Consider the following 18,901-nt stretch of genomic DNA (forward strand, 5'->3'; position numbering starts at 1 on the left):
CCTCTAGTAGGGCCCGTCAGGCATTGTAGTCCCGGCCAGACGAGGATCATGGCCTGATGAGGAAGCATGCCACTCAGTGGTGAGTGACGGCTAATGCACGTGGTGACTGAAAAGACCCCCTACCCTAATTGTTGGAATAGAGTCCTTTCTTTTGGAACAGTGCCTCTTATTTCAGTTATAGGTTCATGTAGGGAGACTGATGCACTGGACCACATAATTCTCACTAGTTTTGTTTTCCTAAAATGTTTTTGGTATATTTTGTATTGTACACTGTTTAAATGATTTGTCTTGTGTATGGTCAAAACAGTAATATCATTGCTTTTCAAATATGTGAGAAGCAGCTAAATAGTTTGTGGTTATTTCAGTCCCTGTTACTGATCTGTCTGCTATGGCCAGTAGCATTGAGACTTGGTAATTTATTTCAGTCTCAATAAATCAGGGGGGCCCATCTAGGGTTGGAAGGAATGGACCAACTCCCTACTGGTAGAATAGCCTAATAAATTAAATGTACCTGCATTTGAACCCTTGACGTAGATGTTAGCATGCTTGATGCAAGCATAGTACATCTTCTGATAAAAGTAACCTTGTATGTTGGTGAATGATCTAACTCAATGCCACTTCTGCTGGTTCTGTAGCAGTATAATACTGGAAACAACCACTTACGTAAAATTTGTCTTCTCTGCTTTCTCATTCGGGTATGCTAAGTATGCTGGTGGGTCACCATGGTAATGTGTGCAACTTCTTGATCTGTATATAACCTTTAAAATAGTAATGTGCTAACCTGTTCTTTTGTTGTGTATTCAGCCTGTGCCAACGGCACTGGCGCAGGTGGACAGAGAAAAGATATACCAGTGGATCAACGAGCTATCAAGCCCTGAGACCCGAGAGAATGCCTTGCTGGAGCTGAGTAAGAAGCGAGAATCTGTCCCTGACCTCGCCCCAATGCTCTGGCATTCTTTTGGTACCATTGCAGCACTACTTCAGGTGAGTTTATTTTTTTTCAGTTCCCCTTTCATTACTCAACTCCATCCCACAGGAATACTGCAAGTGCCTCCTATTTAATAAGTTGAGCCTGTGGCGAGAACTGCAACATATTTGAAGAACAACAGGTTGAAGTTTGTTCTCTTGACAAACTGGTGTATGAATCCATGAACATTTTGCGAGTGTCTCTAGAAATGTATTTTTTTCGCTAATGTCATTGTAAATGCCGTACCCAATGTTGTACCCAATGTTGGGTACCCCACTTGGGCATGAAACTGTTCTGGTCACTGTGAATTAGGGTGCTTATTATTCTGGCCAATCTTGTGGTAAGAATGGTTTCTGGTATCTTGGCCTCAACATTTACTAAAGACATTGGGTGGTAGGACACACACACACACTTGCCAGTCTGTTGGGCTTTAAGATTACTGAGCTAATGGTGCTGTTGATGTATTTAATTTTTCTGGTGGGCCTCTTCAATACAAGTGCGATATTAGAAGTGAGGTATTTAAAAAAAAATAAAATATATATATATATAAATTTGTCATTGTTGGCCTAGGGTCTTTTTGCACTTTACTTCTACTAACCAGTGCTAAAGTGCTTTTGCTCACTCCCTAAAGCATGGTTAAAATTGGTTTAAACCTAATTGGCATATTCCATTTACATATTAGTCCCTTGTAGAATGGTATACCATATACCCAGGGCTTGTCTAACATGTGCTACCTGTGCATGTTTAGCACTTACTGTGCCACCCACTTAAGAAGCCCCTTATGACTTGGCCCAGGCCTGCCATTGCAGCAGGCCAATTCAACTTGGCAATATTACCCCCTTGCTAAGTCTTAAACTTCCCTTTTATTGCATATGTTTCCACTAAGGCCCTAGGTAGCTTAGCCCATAGTGGAAGGTAAGCATTGTAATTACAAGGTTGGATGTGTGTGTGTGTGTATATATGTGTGTGTGTGTGTGTGTGTGTATATATATATATATATGTGTGTATATATATATATATATATATATATATATATATATATATATATATATATATATGTATATATATATATGTACTCAGAGAAGTCAAGACATTGTACAGTGTTGGCCCACAGAAACCCTCGCTCACTAAATCTAGGACTGAGCTAATCCCAGTTCAATGTCCCACATCCTGAATGTCCATCGTAGCGGACCATGCCCCCACCAAACTGACAAGGGGACAACCCACATACCCCCCCCCTTCTCAAAATAAGCTGTGCCATGCATCCCTGAACCATATCTACTGGCACTAAGTCTCAACATTAATATACTCCATCATCTGAAAACTCCAGCAATTGTCTGGTGAGGAAAGACACCCACCCATCTCAGGTACCATCATCTGGCCAGCATACCTCAAGGCTGGACATGTACTTTTAATTTTTACATGTCCTGGTAGTGGAAAACTACTACATTCATTTTCACTACTGAGACCTACCTGTTCCATAGGATGACATTGGGTTCCCTTATTACATTTAATAAGTGCTAACTTTTGATTGGGGACAGGTGAGCATTTCATGTTTGGTATCTATGAAATTATATATGAAAATCCTTTTTAATGGCAAAGTCAAATTTGTCATTACAATTTTGAAAATGCCACTTTTAGAAAGTTCAATTTTTCCTGCCCTTTGCCATTTGGTGCGTTGTTTTACTTCACTAATGACTGGGCTGAAACACTCATGCACGGACAAAAATATCTGGAATGCGCTTTTTAGTCCAAAGAAGACATTTATTATTTCACTAAGCAAGGTTCCTAGAAGGAGATTAGCATGCTGAAAGTACACGGTTAAAAATGGTCACAAAAAAAATGCACAAGTGATTCTCTACTGCAATGTACACAGCAAATAAATTTATCTGTATTATAATGCAAAGCAAATAATGAATTAAACAATATGCATCACCATGAGAAAAGGGCAAAGCTGCTTCCTCTCCCTCCTATTCAGCATCCGAGCGCCAGATCCCAGAATCTCTCGAGGACAGACAGATCAATTATCATCATGGGAAGGATGGCACACTTCAGCATCCTGGATGTGCCTGAGATCTGCAAACACACTCAGTCCCCAGTCCATCTGGTCTCAGCCTCTTATACTTTAAACAAACAAGACAGGAAAATTCTAGAACGTCCCTCTCACTGCAGAAGTTTATTTATTCACAAATTACTGATTGCTTTAGGCAAGCTTTGAAAATAACGCGTCGGGGCTTGGCCACAATCCCAAGGTGCCAATTCAAAACAAGACCATTCCCTGCCGTCTGAATACATTTTTATCAGCCTAAGCCCTTGATGGGGGGAAAAAAACACAGAAAATAAAAACATGGGCACAGTACAATGTAGAAAACTACTTGTAGCTTTTAACGTGGCAGTGGCCAATGCTAAAACAAAGTCAATAGGTAAAATGAAGCTGGTGGTCACTAAACTGACAGTATACTGCTAAGCTAAGTGCAACATGGAGTCAGTGGTCAAAACACACATTACATGCATTCAGCCTGTGCTAGGTTACATGACTGTTTGTAGTTGGCAGTTAGACTTGTGTGACTGTCTGGGAGGAATTCACAAATAGTGGGATTAGGTATGCCTAAATTGCTGATCCGCTGACAGGCTTTTGGGGAGCGGCGAGGGCTGGAGCTGGGCCCAGCCCCGCTAGCAGCTGAATAGACTTGTCTCCCACTATCTTGAACCCACACCTGAACCCATCCAGAGTGGGTCGTTAACCCCGCACCCCCCACATGCTGGGTAGGGTGTCACCTCACTCTCAACCAATTACCCAATTTCTTAAGGCGTGCATAATGGGTTCTAAGATGCACAATTGCTGTTCTTTACAGGCCAGGGATAATATGGCCTCAGTTTTTCCTTGGAAGGGTTTGTGTAGTGAATGATGCCACTTGTAAGGCCAGCCATGTCTTAGATCGTATTTTTTTCAAGACACCCAGATGTACACCTTGAGGCCATATTAAGGTGGTTGGGACCATAAGGCTATATGTTTAAGCTAAATGATTGTTGCCTCAAACTTTCATCAAATGAAACGGTACAAGTCCCAAAAACCTGGGCCTGGCATAAAATAAATATATCACAACTTTCTAATATCCTGTTTGCCAGTCAACCTACTCTGTCCGATGACCCAAATATAGATATGTATACTAATTGGATTAATTCAGCAGCATCCAGGTTGGCTCCATTAAGATCCAACAAAAGTCGTAGATCTAAGCCAGCAGCGCCCTGGTTTTCCCACGAGCTTAGGGCTTTCAGACCAAAATGCCACAGGCAAGACAAGATAATGAGTATAACTTAACCTGAAAAAACTAAATATAAACAAATGATTGAGGCTTACTATTAACTTTTTGTATCTGAGAAAACTAAATATTTTACTGATTAGATCCATCAAGCCAAAAACTCCTCAAGTGAACTTTGTAAATTATCAGCTTGCACAGTTTTAGTTCAATTAGTACAGTGCCACCTAGCCAGTCACTGTGCAACATTCTAGCTAACCTTTTCAGGAATAAGGTTGAAACAGTATGCAGTGACTTTGACTTGAGACACCTGTAAAGAAATGGCTCCCTGTTGCAGTTACCCCCCACTTTTTGCCTGATACTGATGCTGACTTGACTGAGAAGTGTGCTGGGACCCTGCTAACCAGGCCCCAGCACCAGTGTTCCTTCACCTAAAATGTACCATTGTATCCACAATTGGCACACCCTGGCATTCAGATAAGTCCCTTGTAACTGGTACTTCTAGTACCAAGGGCCCTGATGCCAAGGAAGGTCTCTAAGGGCTGCAGCATGTCTTATGCCACCCTAGAGACCCCTCACTCAGCACAGACACACTGCTTACAAGCCTGTGTGTGCTAGTGAGAACAAAATGAGTAAGTCGACATGGCACTCCCCTCAGGGTGCCATGCCAGCCTCTCACTGCCTATGCAGTATAGGTAAGACACCCCTCTAGCAGGCCTTACAGCCCTAAGGCAGGGTGCACTATACCATAGGTGAGGGTACCAGTGCATGAGCACTGTGCCCCTACAGTGTCTAAACAAAACCTTAGACATTGTAAGTGCAGGGTAGCCATAAGAGTATATGGTCTGGGAGTCTGTTTTACACGAACTCCACAGCACCATAATGGCTACACTGAAAACTGGGAAGTTTGGTATCAAACTTCTCAGCACAATAAATGCACACTGATGCTAGTGTACATTTTAGTGTAAAATACACCACAGAGGGCACCTTAGAGGTGCCCCCTGAAACTTAACCAACTAGCTGTGTAGGCTGACTGGTTCCAGCAGCCTGCCACACTAGAGACATGTTGCTGGCCCCATGGGGAGAGTGCCTTTGTCACTCTGAGGCCAGTAACAAAGCCTGCACTGGGTGGAGATGCTAACACCTCCCCCAGGCAGGAGCTGTAACACCTGGCGGTGAGCCTCAAAGGCTCACCCCTTTGTCACAGCCCAGCAGGGCACTCCAGCTTAGTGGAGTTGCCCGCCCCCTCCGGCCACGGCCCCCACTTTTGGCGGCAAGGCTGGAGGGAACAAAGAAAGCAACAAGGAGGAGTTACTGGCCAGTCAGGACAGCCCCTAAGGTGTCCTGAGCTGAAGTAAATCTAACTTTTAGAAATCCTCCATCTTGCAGATGGAGGATTCCCCCAATAGGGTTAGGATTGTGACCCCCTCCCCTTGGGAGGAGGCACAAAGAGGGTGTACCCACCCTCAGGGCTAGTAGCCATTGGCTACTAACCCCCCAGACCTAAACACGCCCTTAAATTTTGTATTTAAGGGCTACCCTGAACCCTAGAAAATTAGATTCCTGCAACTACAAGAAGAAGGACTGCCTAGCTGAAAACCCCTGCAGAGGAAGACCAGAAGACGACAACTGCCTTGGCTCCAGAAACTCACCGGCCTGTCTCCTGCCTTCCAAAGATCCTGCTCCAGCGACGCCTTCCAAAGGGACCAGCGACCTCGACATCCTCTGAGGACTGCCCCTGCTTCGAAAAGACAAGAAACTCCCGAGGACAGTGGACCTGCTCCAAGAAAAGCTGCAACTTTGTTTCCAGCAGCTTTAAAGAACCCTGCAAGCTCCCCGCAAGAAGCGTGAGACTTGCAACACTGCACCCGGCGACCCCGACTCGGCTGGTGGCGATCCAACACCTCAGGAGGGACCCCAGGACTACTCTGATACTGTGAGTACCAAAACCTGTCCCCCCTGAGCCCCCACAGCGCCACCTGCAGAGGGAATCCCGAGGCTTCCCCTGACCGCGACTCTTTGAACCTAAAGTCCCGACGCCTGGGAGAGACCCTGCACCCGCAGCCCCCAGGACCTGAAGGACCGGACTTTCACTGGAGAAGTGACCCCCAGGAGTCCCTCTCCCTTACCCAAGTGGAGGTTTCCCCGAGGAATCCCCCCCTTGCCTGCCTGCAGCGCTGAAGAGATCCCGAGATCTCTCATAGACTAACATTGCGAACCCGACGCCTGTTCCTACACTGCACCCGGCCGCCCCCGCGCTGCTGAGGGTGAAATTTCTGTGTGGACTTGTGTCCCCCCCGGTGCCCTACAAAACCCCCCTGGTCTGCCCTCCGAAGACGCGGGTACTTACCTGCAAGCAGACCGGAACCGGGGCACCCCCTTCTCTCCATTCTAGCCTATGTGTTTTGGGCACCACTTTGAACTCTGCACCTGACCGGCCCTGAGCTGCTGGTGTGGTGACTTTGGGGTTGCTCTGAACCCCCAACGGTGGGCTACCTTGGACCAAGAACTGAACCCTGTAAGTGTCCTACTTACCTGGTAAAACTAACAAAAACTTACCTCCCCCAGGAACTGTGAAAATTGCACTAAGTGTCCACTTTTAAAACAGCTATTTGTCAATAACTTGAAAAGTATACATGCAATTTTGATGATTTGAAGTTCCTAAAGTACTTACCTGCAATACCTTGCGAATGAGATATTACATGTAGAATTTGAACCTGTGGTTCTTAAAATAAACTAAGAAAAGATATTTTTCTATATAAAAACCTATTGGCTGGATTTGTCTCTGAGTGTGTGTACCTCATTTATTGTCTATGTGTATGTACAACAAATGCTTAACACTACTCCTTGGATAAGCCTACTGCTCGACCACACTACCACAAAATAGAGCATTAGTATTATCTATTTTTACCACTATTTTACCTCTAAGGGGAACCCTTGGACTCTGTGCATGCTATTCCTTACTTTGAAATAGCACATACAGAGCCAACTTCCTACAACACCATACTAACATTGATGTTGCAGAAAAAGAACCTGTAGGATCAAGTAAACAAGAGCTCAATGAGTTTCCTCCATTTACGTAAAGGAGGAGTTTTGGCGCTTATTATCCATACTAAATCTGGAGTGCCATCAGTCCCCTGCCCTTCAAAAATCCTACATGCAGTAGCTGAGGTGGTTGCAGCCCCTCTCCCTTCTCTATTAAATATGATACAGCAGGACAGTTTCCGATGGAATGGGAAAAAGTTTCAATACTCCTGCTGTTAAAAAAAAAAAAAAAAAAAAAAAAAAAATCCTCTCTTAACCCAGTAGAGGAAAAGAATTATCGCCAGATCTCCCCTGGCCAGTGCCAGCGAAAATTCTCAAAAAGCACCTTAATACTACCCTTTCGGAATTTTTGAACAATTACTGAATTCTTGATAATGCTCAACATGGCTTTAGAACTAACCACAGCTCTGAAATGGCACTGATTGTTGCCACAGAGGGGATAAGATCTATTATGGGCAATGGGGAGATGGCTGCTGTCATTCTTTTAGCTTTCAACACCATGAGTCATGTGGTCCTTCTAAACATTTAGCCAATACAGGGTTACGTGGCTTTGATTTAAATCTCCTCCAGTCTTTCCTTATTAATAGAGAGCAGTCTGTCTCCCTTGGGGACTTTAGATCAAAACCCTTTTCACTGCCTGGCTTTTCACTGAGCCCCATTAGCCAAATTGATTCGATCTTTTGGTTTTTCAACAGCTTCTTACACGGCCAACACTTAAGTTATTGTGTCCATTTCTAACAATGTGGATGAATTCTTTAATTGCTTCAACAGTTGCATGGGTGATGTCATCATATGGATACAATGTAATAGTTTGAAGCTGCACTCTGTGAAAACGGAGGTCCTTTTTTTCTTTTTTAAAAGACCTCTCACTTTGGAACCCGTCCTAGTGGCCTAAGTCTCTTGGCCCTCTTCTCACTCTGGACTCTAAAGTAAAGAACCTGGGAGTGATCGTTGACGTTCAACGTTCATTTAGAGATCAGCTAAATAAACTTACCTCTACCGGTTTGTTCATCTTAAAACGTTGAGAAAAATTCTTCCCTTTATTCCCTATGATTTGCAAAAATCTGTGGTGATTGCATTTGTATTGTCCAGGTTAGGTTATTGTAATGCCCTCTATCAGGGCATCCAACAGCACTCTCTTAACTCCAGCTTCTGCAGAACGCAGCAGCCCGCATCCTAAAAAAAAAAAAAAACCCAAATATCAATCGCGCTTTTCAGGCGTTAGTGAAGCTTCCCTCGTTCCCAGTTAAGAAACATGTAGCCTTTAAGGCTTTCTGCACAGCACATGAAGCACTTTAGGGGATAGGCGCAAAATGTTTGAGGAAAAAAATCACTTGGTATCCACAAAGGAGAACACTGAGATCAGCTGCACCTAAAACAGTTTCCATAACAAAACACAAAGCATCCGCAAGGGAGGGTTGTTTATTACATATAAACTATATAATAAACTACCCTGAGAGCCGAGAAACCAATAGAATCGTACTCATTTTAGAAAATTGCACAAGTCCTGGCTTTTCTCATTACATGTCTGAACCTTCGGGGGCTTTATATCTGATTGTGTCAGTGCCAATACGCCTTTGGGCAGTCACATGCTTATTAAATATATCAGTCAATACTAGCTATTTATGTTGGTGGGGCACGTGTTGCTCACAAAAGAGTGGTGAGGGACTGAGTAATATGTATAGTGTTTTCTCCTACTTGCCACCTCTGCTGTGTATCAGTTAACTCTAGTGTAGCTGCCCATCTCGACAGGGCAACAGGCCTGTTCGAGGAGGCTGAACTAGTTAACTCAAGTGCTGAGCTCATGAGGTTTAAGGCCCCCACCCCCATGATTGTAATCCTACCTGGAGAGTCCAATATGAGGTTCACGACGATGCTCTGCGGAGTATCCTCCATCAAGTTAGTAGGGATGTTGACACAAACCAGAGTCCTTGCATATCCTTCCATTACAAAACATCTGCAGTTGTCTGCAAATTATTGATATTACAAACAGGAAGGATTTTTCAAGGCCTAGCTATTTGCCAGAAGCCTAGGGTAAAGCTCAAGGCGTAGACTGGCATAGCCATAGTGGCCCAGAAAGTCTGATTTTCTGGCTAATAATTACATTTCCTTCTGCTTGACCACTCCTCTCAATTTTATTGTTAGTACAAATATTTTTTATTGACAAGTTCAATAAACGCATATAAAACCTGCGCACTGTCAAGTTATTTGATATTCTCTTCACAGCAGCATCAAAACTTTGACCTCCTCTTCCCCCACCACAGCTTGCACCATTAACTACCTTAGACAGCCGGTCACCAAAGTTGATGGGCGCCAAGTCATCACACATGATACCTTTATAGCTATTACAGCGTGCCCAGACTTTGGCCCACTTTTGAGGGCAACCCCAGCCTTCATATACTGCCCTCTCATCCAACATACACTAGCCTATATCTAGTTTCCAGTCCGACTCTTATGGTGCTGTTTGCACCCTACACTTTAGCAACATTCCATTTAGCTACAGTCAGTCCCAGGGTATCCATGTGTGATCCATTCGGAGCAAATCTGTTTCCTTCCAAACATTTTGGAGACACCACTTCAATGAGGCAGTTATCATTTGGTGCTCTACCCATCGCAACCAGTGTGGTAGGACCGTAATAGGAGTGCAGGAGTGCTTTAATTGAATTAAGTGGAATCCTGACCACCCCTCCCCCCCCCCCAAAAAAAGTAATGGACTTAGCACTCTTTCAATTGCATTAAGGCATCAGGTGTATTATTGAGTAATTTTTTGTATGTCATGGAAATGGCTTTTCAGGGCATGTATTCATCTAACAGTCTGGCTTCTAGGAGCGAAGACTCCAGGAGCTCGCTTCTTTTGACAGTGTTTAGCTCAGTATGTGGTGAACATGTAAGTAACAATATGTTTCAGCAGGTGCCAATTGATAGTCATGTTTCTGGTCTGATAAGGTCATAAAATCTTCCTGGGTCTACAAGTCTCCCACTGTAGAGATCAATAAGGTCCCACTTGTCGAATGGTGGTAGCCGTCAGTATACCCAGCACGGCTGTTTCCCAGAGAGGAGTGGTCTGCGTGGTTCCCCCCTTCCAGGCCAGGGCCAGTGTGACTGTGCCAAAGGTCAACCGCGGTTTCTGTTGTCCATGAATGTTAGTGTGCCTTGGAGTACCATAGAGAGCCCCAAAGTTCTCCTCCCAGCTGCATCACCGGGAACATTTTATTTGAAAGCAAAGATTCATTTGCTGATTATTAAGAATAATGACAAACACTAGCCAGATGTGTTTCAGAGTATTATGGCAGTAACCCAAATTTGGACAAGTATTATGGAATTGATACGGTGTTAAGACATGTATGGAGTGGAGAATGGATTTTACAGCTTAGAAGCCTGGAACCAAAATATAATACTGATAGTCAAACTAAGGCGCGGGGGGGGGGAGAATGTCTAAACCTTGATGAAGAATTTAGTGTACATTATGAGTCATTCAGATTCAGCTTTCATGTCCAGCGTATGATTATTTTAATTTGTTTCCAAAGTGACCACTTTTTATGGTTCAGGGGAAAAGTATTAATCTGAATTAGTGTAAAATTGATTAGTGTAGGGACAGAATTAATAAAAGATTGTCCCACTGAAGGGATCCAATATGGAATTGTTTTTGAGGATTAAGCTAGTGCTCTGTTATGAAGGTTATTCGTCGATCCATTTGACAACATTAGATCACTTGAGCAAATAGGAGTTTTGATTCAGTTAAAACCTAGTCAATAATCAATTTAAATGTCTTGAACTGATGTCATGTGGACATTTTTTGCTCATTCTTTTTGCATACTGTTATGAACAGGAACTGGACAATTTGGAATACATTTTATATATAATGATTGATTACAATCCGATTTGCACATTGAGGTGTTATATGTTTAAATCTATAAATGAATTATTGTGAGGATTTGAATTAGTTAATAATTGATACTCAATCCAGTGCCAAATGAATTGAATAACTCATTACTTTCACATTGATATTTTTCTCATTTCTCTGTATCATTGAAATGCTAAGGTTAAAAACTGTGACAAGACACTCGGGTGTGGAATTTATTAAAAATCTACTTGTCCAGGGGACAGGTTGCTTCTCAAATCTACTTGTCCTGTAAAAAGATCTACTTGTCCCTTTGGTGCCATGTAGTGTGGTGACAAACTATGGCAGCAATCTCATTATGTAAGAGCTCTGATAATAGCCTCTCTGATTATGCCAGGGCTACTACCATAGTAGGGCTTGAATACTTGCAGTTTCAATCCCTATGTAGCAATTTCCTTATTTTGCCACCTTTCTGCAGATCTGCATACTGGGGCTGGAGGAAGCAGTAAGCAATAGTTCCAGGGCTGGAATGCCGTTGAGTCTGCAAACCTACTAACCTGCATGCTTTAAAGATTTTCACCAGCTTCTCTCTAATATTTTCCCATATTAAGAAAGGTTGGACATTTACTCCTGACAATGGCAGAATTAGAACTTCTTCCAGGGTTGGGAAGAAAGTGGCTGGAGGGAAAATGAACTTGCAAATGCTCAATAGATTTTCACATGAGCAAATCTACACATGCTTATTTACCCATGCTAAAATACAGTTCACAAATATTTTATAGGGGTACGACATATACTATGGGTGCACTTTTGTGACTTTCTTTAAGAATTTGGGGCCACATGTAGGTAGGTTCAGATTTGCGACCCCCAAATCCGAATGTAGGGTGGTGTCCCTGACACCATCTGTGATTCGCAAGGGCTTCGCAAATGCCCACCTCATGAATAATCATGAGGTGGGTCACAATTTGCGACCCACTTGCGAATGGCGGCCCCCACAGGGATAGTGGCCTGCTGGAGACAGCAGACCACCATGTCTGTGACTGCTTTTCAATAAAGCTTTTTTTTTTTTTTAATGCAGCCCGTTTTCCTTAAAGGAAAACGAGATGCATTACAAAAACAAAAAATGAAACGTTTTCGTTTCATTTTTTCAGAGCAGGCAGTGGTCTGCAGGACCACTGCCTTCTCTGAAAAAATGTTTACAGTGACATTCACAATGGGGAAGGGGTCCCATGGGGACCCCTTCCCTTTTGCGAAAGTGTTAGCACTCATTTGAAATGGGTGCAAACTGCAATTGGTTTGCGCCCACGGTCACAAAACAATCCTACATTGCACTGCGAGTCGCAATTAGGAAGGGAACACCCCTTCCTAATTGCGAGTCGCAAAACTGGGTTTGTGCCTCGCAATGTGCTATTTGCACGTCGCAAACAGCGAAAGTTGCTGTTTGCAACATGCAAAAAGCTACCTACATGTAGGTCTTGGTCCCTAATTAGATCTGGTGTTAACAAAGACATTTTGTTTTTATTAAACTTCTATTTCTCTCTCTTTCGGCTGGCTTTACTGTGAGTGATCGCATTCTGCTCTTCCACAAGGAGCATATTGGCACACAAAGTAGTTTTGCTCAGTGTCAGGAACTACAGTGGCAATCAGTGACGTAACGAAACTGGAGGCTGCCCCTTTGCAAAGAACATGGAGGAGCCCCCTCTCCAGACTCACTCAGGGCAGGTGCTGTGCTGAAGGGGCCCCCTGGAGGGCGGCTGCGGGGCCTTTGTTATGCCACTGGTGGCAACGTGTGCTTTTAGAGTTCAAAAACCTTTTTTTTAAAAAAAAATTTTGCCAGTTTGTTACAATGTTGAGGGCCTGGTAGCTCCCACAACAATAAAGTGTTACAAAAGCCATGTCAAAACAAGACACGCATTGATGAAACTAAAAGACTTATAAAAATATGTCAGATCAGTTGGCTTTGTCAGTGTTTGTTTATTTTCATGCTTCCCATAATCGTGTTGAAAATAGTTACACTGATTTTCCATTCGAAATATTTTTGGGAAATACTAGCATGCATCAACGCATTTTACTAAATGACACTTCATTTGCATCTAATCAGAGAGCATTCTGGGAGCATTATACTTAGCCTCATAGCCTAAACTTTTCCAACATGTGTATACACGTTTTTTTTTTTTTGTACTGGAACCAACGTCAGTAGTGAAGTGTGACCTTAAAACATTTATTTACAGCACTCACCCTAATAATAAAGGCTTTCAAATAATGAACCATAAATACAAGTTTGAACAGCATTATCTTTTGGAAACACATTACCTCAACTGCAGAGAGTTCCACTCTCTGTAAACAGGCAGCCGAAGGGTTTGTGCTGCAGAGGGTTGGGCCTACTTGTCCCAAGGACAAAGTAAACATAAAAACTTGTTGCAACAAGATGTCCTGGGCGTCGGGCGATAGGAATTCCACATCCCTGACACTCCAATAAGAGTTAACACGTTGGTCGTTGACTGCCATCCATATTCTGAATATAGCACTTTTTGGCTTGTTTGGCTTGAGTGTGGACCATTGAGGGTGTTTTCTCCGAGTTTGTAACAAAAATATGGAGACCATTGAGCATTAACTGTAGGAAAGTGAATTTTTAGTTGGGGTGGACTACGATCCTCCTCAAAGGAGAAGGCCACCATCTGCTTTGTCAAGCAAATGAAATAAAAGAAACGTGTACTCAGTCTCTGGAAACCCGATGCAAAGCAGTTAGGCTTGAATCAAAGGCAGTGTGTAATGTATTTAACCAGTGCATAAACAGCAGAAAAACTAGCTCAGAAAACACAATATAACTCCACAGCCAATCTTAAAATACAAATCTTGTGATTAAAATAAGACCAAAACAGCTAAGTCAATAAGGGGGACTGAAGATATGAATCTTTATAGGTTTAAGTGAAAATATGGCTGCAAAGCACTGATGATTAACTCTGGAAGCTGTAGACTGGCCTAGGCGCAATTTGAGGCGAACTGTGACGGAGCCCTTTTCAAATACACCAAATGGATTGGTCCCAGAGAAAAGACAAATGTCTGAGTCACACTTCAGAAAGGGAGTGTTTTTTTTTTTTTTTTTTTTTTTTTTTTTTTTTTGAGAAATACAATTCTCCCTTAGTGGGCTGGTGCTAAAGTTGTAGTCACAGCCATTGAACCAAGGGCCAGATATTGGAAGCAAGTTGGTTCTCTTGGGGCTTTGGAGATTGCTTGCTGAAAAGTCCCAAGGCAGAATGGGACTATGTTTTTGTTTTTTGAAGTCACCGATAAGTCTTTTTCTGATCATCCGCGAAAAGTGGTCTGAGGATGGGGTTCCTAGGGATGTCACATTTATACCTGGTCTGCTAGTGGGTGTAGTTGACTCATGGGCGCAGTCTAAACAATGGGGTAAAATTTATTGTGGGCAGCACTACTCCCTCTTTTAATAGTTCTTGTTTGCTGTACTGCTCACAGTGCCCCTCCCATCCCAAAATCTTAGATGGTTTCCCCCTTGTGCACAGCCTGTGTGCCCACCAGAGGGGTTCCAGGTACATATAGGATCTGTGGTCATTTAAAACCAGTTCTGGGAGTAGCTTTGACCCAATATGTTTGATGCCAGCCTTACTATGGGGACAAAGCCTGGGGATTTCAATGTGTCACCTAACGTTCTTTTATGGAAGGTCAGGCCCATTTGAAGGTAATTAAGTTCCTAGGCCATCTGGCCCTTTTTGACAGGGGAAGAAACACCTTCCCGCTCCCAGGGCATTGTCTCTGCACTGGGAGCAATCTTCACACCTCTTTCACAGCTAATTCAGGCCAAGCTCAAACTGGGCAGTTGCTAGAGAGCTAATGTGAATTAGACTAAAGCAACTTCCGGCATGATAAAGATGACTTTTTAAAAGTTACATTTTACTTATATTTAATGAGAATTCAACTTCACTATTAGAGTGGAATTTTATTTAATATAAAAATACATCTTTGAAGGTGGTCTGTAGCTGTTAAAAGCCAAACCTTATAGATTATACAGTTTAATCAGTACGTTGACCTTTCCTATTTAGCAGCTACATCCTGACCAGGGACAATGTTGTTTCAGGCTGAGTCACTGAGGCAGCATGCCATTTCTAATGTCACATGTTGCACTCTTATCTTTTATGCACCCTAACTTATGGGTGTTACAAAGAGTTCTTAAGGGTAACTTATTTATTATTATTTTTTAAAAATAGGTTTTCTTCCCTGTCATATAGGTGATGTCTGTGCCGTAGGGTTCAAGCTTCTGCTGTCAGGCTGCGAAGGGTAGACCTGAACCCATGTTTTCACTGCCACTGTAGTGGATTGTAGGAAGTTGGCTCTGTATGCACTATTTCAAAGTAAGGAATAGTATGCACAGAGTCCAAGGGTTCCCCTTAGAGGTAAGATAGTGGCAAAAAGAGATAATACTAATGCTCTATTTTGTGGTAGTGTGGTCGAGCAGTAGGCTTATCAAAGGAGTAGTGTTAAGCATTTGTTGTACATACACACAGGCAATGAGGAACACACACTCTGTGACAAATCCAGCCCGTAGGTTTTGTTATAGAAAAATATCTTTTCTTAGTTTATTTTAAGGACCACCGGTTCAAATTCTACATGTAATATCTCATTTGAAAGATTTTGCAAGTAAGTACTTTAGGAACTTTGAATCATTACATTAGCATGTATACTTTTTACATAAAACACAATAAGCTGTTTTAAAAGTGGACACTTAGTGCAATTTTCACAGTTCCTGGGGAGGTAAGTTTTTGTCAGGTAAGTAAATCACAAGTCTCAGGTTTGGGTCCAAGGTAGCCCACCGTTGGGGGTTCAGAGCAACCCCAAAGTTACCACACCAGCAGCTCAGGGCTGGTCAGGTGCAGAGGTCAAAGAGGTGCCCAAAACGCATAGGCTTCAATGGAGAGAAGGGGGTGCCCCGGTTCCGGCCTGCCAGCAGGTAAGTACCCGCGTCTTCGGAGGGCAGACCAGGGGGGTTTTGTAGGGCACCGGGGGGGACACAAGTCCACACAAAGTACACCCTCAGCGACACTGGGGCGGCCGGGTGCAGTGTAGAAACAAGCGTCGGGTTTTCAATGGAAATCAATGAGAGATCAAGGGATCTCTTCAGCGTTGCAGGCAGGCAAGGGGGGGGCTCCTCGGGGTAGCCACCACCTGGGCAAGGGAGAGGGCTTCCTGGGGGTCACTCCTGCACAGGAGTTCCGTTCCTTTAGGTGCTGGGGGCTGCGGGTGCAGGGTCTTTTCCAGCCGTCGGGAAATGGAGTTCAGGCAGTCGCGGTCAGGGGGAGCCTCGGGATTCCCTCTGCAGGCGTCGCTGTGGGGGCTCAGGGGGGACAACTTTGGTTACTCACGGACTCGGAGTCGCCGGAGGGTCCTCCCTGAGGTGTTGGTTCTCCACCAGTCGAGTCGGGGTCGTCGGGTGCAGTGTTGCAAGTCTCACGCTTCTTGCGGGGAGTTGCAGGGGTCTTTAAATCTGCTCCTTGAAACAAAGTCGCAGTTCTTTTGGAGCAGTGCCGCTGTCCTCGGGAGTTTCTTGGTCTCTTGGAAGCAGGGCAGTCCTCTGAGGATTCAGAGGTCGCTGGTCCTGGAGAAAGCGTCGCTGGAGCAGGGTTCTTTAGAAGGCAGGAGACAGGCCGGTAGGACTGGGGCCAAAGCAGTTGGTGTCTTCTTTCTTCTTCTGCAGGGGTTTTCAGCTCAGCAGTCTTCTTCTTCGGTAAGTTGCAGGAATCTCAATTCTTAGGTTCGGGGAAGCCCTTAAATACTAAATTTAAGGGCGTGTTTAGGTCTGGGGGGTTAGTAGCCAATGGCTACTAGCCCTGAGGGTGAGTACACCCTCTTTGTGCCTCCTCCCAAGGGGAGGGGGTCACATCCCTAATCCTATTGGGGGAATCCTCCATCTGCAAGATGGAGGATTTCTAAAAGTTGGAGTCACTTCAGCTCAGGACACCTTAGGGGCTGTCCTGACCGGCCAGTGACTCCTTGTTTTTCTCATTATTTTCTCCGGCCTTGCCGCCAAAAGTGGGGGCCGGGGCCGGAGGGGGCGGGCAACTCCACTAGCTGGAGTGTCCTGCGGTGCTGGCACAAAGGGGTGAGCCTTTGAGGCTCACCGCCAGGTGTGACAGCTCCTGCCTGGGGGAGGTGTTAGCATCTCCACCCAGTGCAGGCTTTGTTACTGGCCTCAGAGTGACAAAGGCACTCTCCCCATGGGGCCAGCAACATGTCTCTAGTGTGGCAGGCTGCTGGAACCAGTCAGCCTACACAGATAGTTGGTTAAGGTTTCAGGGGGCACCTCGAAGGTGCCCTCTGGGGTGTATTTTACAATAAAATGTACACTGGTGTCAGTGTGCATTTATTGTGCTGAGAAGTTTGATACCAAACTTCCCAGTTTTCAGTGTAGCCATTATGGTGCTTCGGAGTTAGTGTAAAACAGACTCCCAGACCATATACTCTTATGGCTACCCTGCACTTACAATGTCTAAGGTATAGCTTAGACACTGTAGGGGCACAGTGCTCATGCACTGGTGCCCTCACCTATGGTATAGTGCACCCTGCCTTAGGGCTGTAAGGCCTGCTAGAGGGGTGACTTATCTATACCTGTATAGGCAGTGAGAGGCTGGCATGGCACCCTGAGGGGAGTGCCATGTCGACTTACTCGTTTTGTTCTCACCAGCACACACAAGCTGGCAAGCAGGGTGTCTGTGCTGAGTGAGGGGTCTCCAGGGTGGCATAAGATATGCTGCAGCCCTTAGAGACCTTCCTTGGCATCAGGGCCCTTGGTACCAGGGGTATCACTTACAAGGGACTTATCTGGATGCCAGGGTGTGCCAATTGTGGAATCAAAAGTACAGGTTAGGGAAAGAACACTGGTGCTGGGGCCTGGTTAGCAGGCCTCAGCACACTTTCAATTCAAAACATAGCATCAGCAAAGGCAAAAAGTCAGGGGGTAACCATGCCAAGGAGGCATTTCCTTACATGGATGGTCCAATAGATGCTGCTGTCAACAAGTGACATTTATCTTTCCATGCCATTGGTGTACGTCTGTGCTATATATTATTGCCCTACAGAAAAGTTAAATGTGATAATCGGGTTTTAAGCAAATGTCAACCGTTTTAGGAGCCAGAGCACTTAGTGTTAGAGCTCAAAATTACCAGCAAACCACTGACAATTTTTTTTAAAAAACTCAGGGTAAACCTCCCAAAAAGGGGTTACTTTGCAACATTTATTATATTGATATTGCGGAAATGTAGGTCAAACTACAGTTGGCAGAGCATCTCAGTTTAACATCTCACAATAAAGAAGCTTGTATCAAAACATTTTGACAAGTTTAAATGCAACTATAATCGAGATTCAATTCCTGTTTGATTATGAGAAGGCTGTAGATGCCAAATTTTACTGCCGATAGATTCATAGGCGAGATGCGAAGGTGGTGAGAATATGGTTTGCAAAAACGTACTTACATTTATGAAGGGAAACAGTAATAGAATATTAATAAACTAAATTATATTTGTAACCTATGATTTCCTAGGTCTGCATATTGCATAGAAGTAGTCGGCTCCGTATCCAGTGTCGGGGTACACTGAACTAATTTCTATTTTAAAAGTGAGGTACTTGGTTGATGAAAGCTGAGACCACTCTTGTTTAATAGTGCTGCTATTTGTTGTGTTTGTGCCGTGTTTTTGTTGGGTCTATTTGCAGACAAAATAAGGTGATTAGTTGCTTGAATGGATGTGAAATCAGATGGTGTTCTCATTAGTGTGCTAC

General features: G+C 44.0%; 1 protein-coding gene across 1 annotated transcript in view; it reads left to right on the top strand.

Moving 5' to 3' along the window:
• Positions 1 to 18,901, top strand: part of CNOT9 (CCR4-NOT transcription complex subunit 9) — a 110,721-nt gene that overhangs the window by 32,246 nt on the left and 59,574 nt on the right. Inside the window, exon 2 of the mRNA XM_069227108.1 lies at positions 805 to 984. Within this exon, the coding sequence (XP_069083209.1) occupies positions 805 to 984 (180 nt within the window). The remainder of the gene's footprint in view (positions 1 to 804; positions 985 to 18,901) is intronic.

The sequence above is a fragment of the Pleurodeles waltl genome, chromosome 3_2 (assembly GCF_031143425.1).
Source record: "Pleurodeles waltl isolate 20211129_DDA chromosome 3_2, aPleWal1.hap1.20221129, whole genome shotgun sequence".
In the NCBI taxonomy this organism is placed as follows: domain Eukaryota; kingdom Metazoa; phylum Chordata; class Amphibia; order Caudata; family Salamandridae; genus Pleurodeles; species Pleurodeles waltl.